The sequence below is a fragment of the Trypanosoma conorhini genome (genome assembly GCF_003719485.1).
Source record: "Trypanosoma conorhini strain 025E chromosome Unknown Tco_14.4_contig_00409, whole genome shotgun sequence".
Taxonomy (NCBI): domain Eukaryota; phylum Euglenozoa; class Kinetoplastea; order Trypanosomatida; family Trypanosomatidae; genus Trypanosoma; species Trypanosoma conorhini.
In genome coordinates this window covers 11022-17389 of record NW_021704494.1, presented here as the reverse complement: position 1 = coordinate 17389, position 6368 = coordinate 11022, and the positions used below count along the sequence as shown (strand labels likewise).

The following is a 6368-nucleotide window of genomic DNA, read 5'->3' as shown; positions in this document are numbered from 1 at the left end:
TGGCGCAGGCGGAGTCACTCCGCTTTAAGCTGCTGAGCAACCTGCAGGTGCGCCGCGCCGCCATGGGCATCGTCCGCCACGTGATGGAGTGCGGCGCCAAGGGGTGTGAGGTGACGGTGGGCGGCAAGATCAAGGGGCAACGCGCCAAGAGCATGACCTTCCGCGACGGCTACATGATCAAGTCGGGTACGGCCCACAAGAACTTTGTGGACGCCGCAACACGCCACTGCCACCTGCGTGCCGGCACCATTGGCGTCAAGGTGAAGATCATGCTCCCCACAAGCATGAGGGGCGAGGATGAGATCCTCCCCGACGTGATCACCGTCATTGAGCCCAAGGAGACTGTGGCTTAATGCAGGTGCCCCACGGCCTACGGGAAGCATAGACGTTGCAGAAATGCCGGTATGCGTGTGTGTCTCTGTGCTCGTTCCCCGCCTGCTTCTTCTTTCTCGCATGGTCGTTATTTCGCTTGTGTTCTCTGGAGTCTTCTCTTCTCTTGGAACTCATTTCATTTTCTCTTTTTTTTTGTAGTGAAATGTTGTTGTCGTTTTTTCCCCCCTTCCTGCCATTCTACAGGCTCTGCTGTTGCTGCGACTGCGTGCACATGAACAGCGGATGCCCTCATGTATTTCCTGCAATATCCTCCTCTTGCGAGTTGCATGCATTTCTGTTTGCCCTTTTTTCTTCTTCTTCTTCTTGCCTCCTCTCCGCGGCACAAGGCATCTCTGCATTTCGCTCCCCTCACATGTGCGAGGGCCTTCACAAGTGAAGTGCCGCCGTGCATCCCCGGCAAGGCAGCCGCGTTTGTCTGCGTGTGTCTGTGCGTATCTGTGCGCATGCACCTTCGTGTCGTAATTGCGTGCCTCCGCATCCTCATTGGATGCGCACTCGCGACGGTTGACTGCGGACCGCACTGCTCCTCCCATTCGCTCTAATTTTTTTTTTTGCTTCTCGCTCTTGCTCCTGGTGTGATGCACTCGCACGCGGCGCGCCTTCACACGGTGGTGGGCCTCTTGTCTGCGTTTCAGCCCCGGCTACACGCGTGTGCAGCTTGGCGGAGGGAGGCAGACAAGTCAGTTGAAAAAAGGCGGCGGGGCAGGGCGTGGACCGAAAAAACAAAAAACAAAAAAAATAAAGCCAGCAGAGCATAAATAGAGCGATGGTGTCCGCGGCATTCTTTACATTGCCCGGGGCGAGGTCGACGGGGCAGAAGCTGCAGAGACTCGTGGCGTTTGGTCTGCGACAGGAGTTTTCGCCCCTGTGGCCTGTCCCGCTCCCGCCGCAGCTGCCGAAGGACGCGGGGAAGCCAACGCTTGTCTTGGACATCGACGAAACCATCCTGCACACGTACGGCATGCGCCTGGCGACGGAGGACACCGTGGCCTTCTCGCTCTACCTCCGCCCGCACCTGCGCGAGTTCCTGGCGGAGGTGAAGGAGCTGTACGAGGTCGTCTTCTGGACTGCGGGCACGGCGTCGTACTGCGCCGCGATGGTGGACGCCATTGAGGTGCAGGTGCTGCAGCTGCCGCGCTCGTTTTACAGTGTGGAGGAGATCAGGCTTGCCGCCAGCGGAGCCGCGTCGACGGACACCGCCAACTTCTACGCCCTCTCCCGCACGCAGACGCTGGAGGAGGAGAACTACATGAAGTACCTCCCCATGCTGGGCCGCCCCATGAACCGCGTCGTTGTGCTCGACGACAACGTGCGCAGCTTCCCGCTGCACCCGCGCAACGCCGTGAAGGTGCCGCTCTTCCTCCCCGACGACCGGACGCTGCAGGCGTACAGCCGGGCCGTGTCCCTCCTCAAGGAGGACGCCGCCCACAAGGACGCCGCGTCCCTGTCGGAGGTCATTAGTCGCGGCCAGGCGGAGGTGGCTCGCCTGGAGAAGGACGAGGCGCTGCTGCAGCTTCTTCCCCTCCTGCGGCGGGTGGCCCAGGCGGAGGACGTGCCGCGCGAGCTCGATCACTGGCGCGACGACGACTACGTGCGCTGCGACGACTTCCACGAGACGATGAACCCGCTCTCCGTCACGCGCCAGCGCGTGCTGGGCTCGGTGCTGCCCTCGCGCCGAGACACGCCCATCCCGCCGCTGAAGGCGCACTTCATGAATCAGTGCTTCGTGGAGGGGGCGAACGCTGCCATGCGCAGCCAGCAAATGCGGCGGGCTCGCTCAAGACTGTAACGGTGGGGCACACCCACTTTCTAGTTCTCTCTCTTTCTCTCACACGCACACATGCACACACCCATGGAAGCCGATGGGCGGCTGAAAGGACGAAACCAACAGCAATAACAGGGAACAAGAAAGGATAGAAGGAAGGAAGAAGAAAAAGGAGAAAGCGTCCCATACTGTTTTGGAGGGACTGTAGAAGAGGCGAAGGATGGAAGGAAGATAGCATGCAGTGCTTGCTTCACATTGGGCACTTAATGTCGTTTGTGCGAGTGAATGTGTGACGAGAGAGGCACTGCGGCCGGGGAAGTGCGACGAGGCACGCTGCACTTCGTGCCCGTTTCCTGCGGGAAGCTTGTCGTCACGGTGCTCCACGCAGATGTCCCTGCGTCTGCGGGTGGCTTTCTGTTCGAGCCCCTGCCACCGCCTGCGTCCACCACCCCCCACCAGTAACTCCTCCCCCTGGTCTCGGCACATCATACTCGTTTTTTTTTTCTTCCACGCATGCCTGTCTTGAGTCTCGCACGAACCACAAAGGCAAGGCCGAGGTAGGGACGGAGAAGAAGAATACCAAAAAAAAAACAGGAAAGCGGATAACAATTAAAAAAGAAAAAAAAAAGGACTGTGTGGAGGAGCTGCGGCCGGGGAGGGGGCGTGGAGTCCTGCTGCAGTGAAATGTTGTCGCGGGAAACGTGCACGTCGTCGGTGTCGTTCGTGTCCTGCCGCAGTGGCATGCGTGGCGGGGCGCGGCCCTCCGTGGCGACGATGGAGCTGCTGGAGGCCATCAACCACGCGGAGGAGCGCGTCACGGCGGCGTGGACGCGCGTCGGCCTCGCGGAGGTTGACCAGCAGAACAAGTGGAACGGGTTCGTCGAGGGGCGGCTCCGCCCCTTTCTCTACGACTACGTTCGCCTGCAGGAGTCGGAGGAGATGGCCATTGCTGCGGGAAATGATCGGCTCTTTCGCGAGATGTTCTTCGCCTCGCTGCGGTTGAAGGAGCAGCCGCGGTCGAAGGAGCTGGCGCAGCTGGTGGAAGCGGTGCTCGCGCAGCGGACGATGGGGGCCACGGCCGGCGAGGGGCAGGCGGAGGCGCACCACGGCGCGGCCCCCAAGGCGAGTGGCTGGGAGAACAGCGGGGAGCCGCAGGCGGACGGCGAGGCAAGAGAGCGCGACGGCTCCGTGACGTTGCCGTCGTTTGTCTCCGTCGTGGCGGCGCCGTCGTCCAAGGCGGACGAACGCGTCTGCTCCCGCAGCGCCTCTCTCCCCTCGCGTGCGCAGGACGACGGCTCGCACGTGCACTGCGACCACGAGCACCGAGTCGCATCGATGCCGATGCCTGACGGCGCTGCCGCGCAGGATGCGGCGTGTGTGGCGTTTCGGCAGCTGGCGCGAAGCATGACGCATCAGCAGCTGCGCCGCAACCTGGAGAGCGAGGTGGAGCGCATGAACGCCCTTGCCGACACACGACTTCAGCAGCTGTGTTTGCTGTACAAGCAACGTGCTCTGCTACGTCTTTCGCCGCAGGAGCAGGCATTGATGCGTGGCCAGTACGCCGAAAAACTTCTTTCTGGGGAACTCCATACACACTCGCGCAAGGGGCATCAGCCGACAGCAGCTGTGCCAACGGCCGGATGCAGCAGCAATAGCCGCGAGGGGGGGACCATGACCCCAGGCCTCTCCTCTGCTCGTGCTACGACCTGTCGCAGCTGCCGCTCCGGCGCGAAGGACGAGTTGGACCTGCTCTCCGATTCCTTGCCAGAGGGGCTGCGTGTGGAGGCTGACGGCCCGCAACTGTGCGGGCACAACCAGGGCGAGGCGCCCGGCGCAGAGTCACAGGAGGAGTTCCCAGGACGTGGAACAATCTTTGAGGTGGACTTGGGGGATGTGACTCGGTTTGGCAGGCGCCAGGACTTGTCGTTGACCCGCATCGACGCGGAAACTCAAGAAATCTACGAGGAAATTGTCGCACAGAACCTGCGCATGGCCGCGCAGGCAGAGAAGGAGCTGCAATGTGTAGAGGAAGTTTGGCGGTTGTTTGAGGACGGCGCGAGCTGCAGTGGCGACGGCGGCGGCGGTGGCGGGCTGCAAGCCACGCGGGCGGAGGGAGACGAAGACGACGTCGGTATCGTTCGAGGCGTCCCGTCGAGGCATGAGTTTTTTTGCCGCCTCACGCAGATGCGCCGCGAGTACGAAAACCAAGAGAGCGCCGTGGAGGAGAGTTTTGACCGCCTGCCAGGGCCCACGCATGGCACTGCCGGCAACGACGGCAATGACGTGGAGGAGCACAACAACGGCGGCAGCGCGACGCTGCCCATCTTGCAGGCGCCACAAAGCGCGAGGCCGCCGGGGTGTTCGAATTGTCTGGCCAACCTCGCAGAGGGTAGTCACATGGGCGCCGCTGCCACGGGCGGCGCCACAAACCAGCTTCCAGCGCCACTGGTTAAGCTATTCACCACCCGCTCCTACGCGCCCATTCTTGCTTACATTGTCACAGTGCGGGAGGGTCTGCAACGCCGCTTGCTTCAGAGCCGTGTTCAGTGCGCCCAGGACGTCACATCGCAGCTTACAGAGCTGTACCGCTGCTACTTTGAAAAAACCCGTGATACGGCGTACTACGTGGCGCCTGACTACTCGCAGTGGCTGCAGGAAAACGCGGAAGCGGTGGCGGCGGACCGGCGAGCTCGGCCCCACCCGACCTGCGGCAAAGACACAAGCGGTGGGAGAGGGCTCTGGCAAGAGTTTTTGGCAGACTTTACGCCCCGCGACGGCAATGACGTTCTCTGTGAACGCCTTGCGGAGGTGCAGCACGTTGTTAGTCGGGCCGGCGCCGAGGCCAATCTATTGCGCCACCGTTTACGGATACTTGACGAGGCCGAGCCGCTGCTGCGGCGGCGGTCGGAAATTCTCGAGCAGCAGCGCGCCATTCAGGAGGGCAGCCGGGATCGCCTGCTCAGCAAGAAGATCAACATGGCAAAGCAGCTGCTGTTTGAGGAAAATGCACGCCGCCAGTTTGCGCGGGAGCTGCCGAAGATTTACGAGCAGCTGGAAGAGTTGCTGCGCCGGTGGAACGAGACGATGGCGGCCGACGAGGGTCTTCATCACAGCAACGGCGCCCCTGCGGTCAGACGATTAGTTCTGCACGGCACTGTCATTGCGGACATTGTGAGGCAGTTTCGCGACGACGACGCCGCACACGCGCACGGTCGCTGCGGCCGCTCGCCGCCGCCCACTCGCAGGGATGGCACTGGATTCCTGACGCCGCAGCGAACCCCGCACGCGGCACGCCCCATCCCCCACCACGAGCCTCACCCACATCAGACACACGTAGAAAAACAACAAGGGCAAGAGCACGCTGCCGCCTCCCTTTCGCCGCCGCCGCCGCGTTTCATTGCCAAGACTCACTGTGCGCCGCTGACGCCTGTGCGTGCCAAGTTGCACGTCGCAAAGAAGGGCACCCACCCTGCGAGTAGTGTTAGCCCCCTTCCGGTGAAGCGGACGGCGCTCCTCGCGGGTCGACGAGGCGTGCGATCGGCGCCGTCCGTGAATGAGTTTTTGCAGCGCCAGCCCCGGGCGGCCCCAGCGGGGTGCAGCTCCTCCAAAGGCAAACCGACCTCTGTGTCTCCACGACCCAACACCCCCACGAAAAAGTGAGTGCGGCCCTCCAACTCGCTCGCTGGTGTTGTGTGAGAACCCCGCTTGGATTCAAATGCGGCCGCTGTATTCCTTTATTCGGTGTCTACCGACCCGGTTTTATTTTCGTTTTATTGTTTTGTTTTATTTTATTTTATTTTTTGCTTTTCGGCGTTAGACGCAAAGACAATGACGGGATAGAAGACGTTTTTCCCACGCATGTTCAGAAGGAGAAGGGCGTCTGGGTTGTTGCGCCTTCCCATCGTTCGTGTTTGTTTTTTGTTATTTTTCCTCTGTCTCTCTTTACCCTCTATAATCCACAGCCCCCACCTTTTTTGCCTGCGCGGTTGGATGCTTTTTGCTGCTGCCGCGTGCTGAGTTTCAGCCGAAGGTGTGGGGTTCTGCGGCGCGGCACCGAAGAAGCGGTGCGCGGGGGGGGGGGAGGAGAGAGGGAGGGCACTCTGCCGTGTGCGGCGTCGAACGCCCCCGACCGCTAAGAACAGAGCACAGAAGAACGTTAGAAAAGAACACAACACACACACAGAGAGAGAGAAAAAAGGGGGGAACAGTA

At 61.4% G+C, this 6368-nt stretch overlaps 3 protein-coding genes across 3 annotated transcripts, besides 5 other annotated features; all 3 read left to right on the top strand.

Annotated features, from left to right (window-relative positions):
* Positions 1–353, top strand: Tco025E_06237 (40S ribosomal protein S3; the record flags this gene model as incomplete). The annotated part of the gene is made up of 1 exon (XM_029373117.1): positions 1–353. A coding segment is annotated over one exon (353 nt), but the record flags the coding sequence as incomplete, so codon positions are not given.
* Positions 354–678: 325 nt separating this feature from the next.
* Positions 679–707: a sequence feature (GA-rich).
* A 403-nt stretch (positions 708–1110) lies between these two features.
* Positions 1111–1136: a microsatellite.
* A 23-nt stretch (positions 1137–1159) lies between these two features.
* On the top strand, positions 1160–2182 carry Tco025E_06236 (NLI-interacting factor; the record flags this gene model as incomplete). Its single annotated transcript, XM_029373116.1, has 1 exon — positions 1160–2182. One exon carries the CDS (start codon positions 1160–1162, stop codon positions 2180–2182), a length of 1023 nt encoding a protein of 340 aa, XP_029226788.1.
* Positions 2183–2298: 116 nt separating this feature from the next.
* Positions 2299–2327: a microsatellite.
* A 412-nt stretch (positions 2328–2739) lies between these two features.
* Positions 2740–2786: a microsatellite.
* Positions 2787–2842: 56 nt separating this feature from the next.
* On the top strand, positions 2843–5818 carry Tco025E_06235 (uncharacterized protein; the record flags this gene model as incomplete). Its single annotated transcript, XM_029373115.1, has 1 exon — positions 2843–5818. One exon carries the CDS (start codon positions 2843–2845, stop codon positions 5816–5818), a length of 2976 nt encoding a protein of 991 aa, XP_029226787.1.
* A 97-nt stretch (positions 5819–5915) lies between these two features.
* Positions 5916–5958: a microsatellite.
* Between the last annotated feature and the right edge of the window lie 410 nt (positions 5959–6368).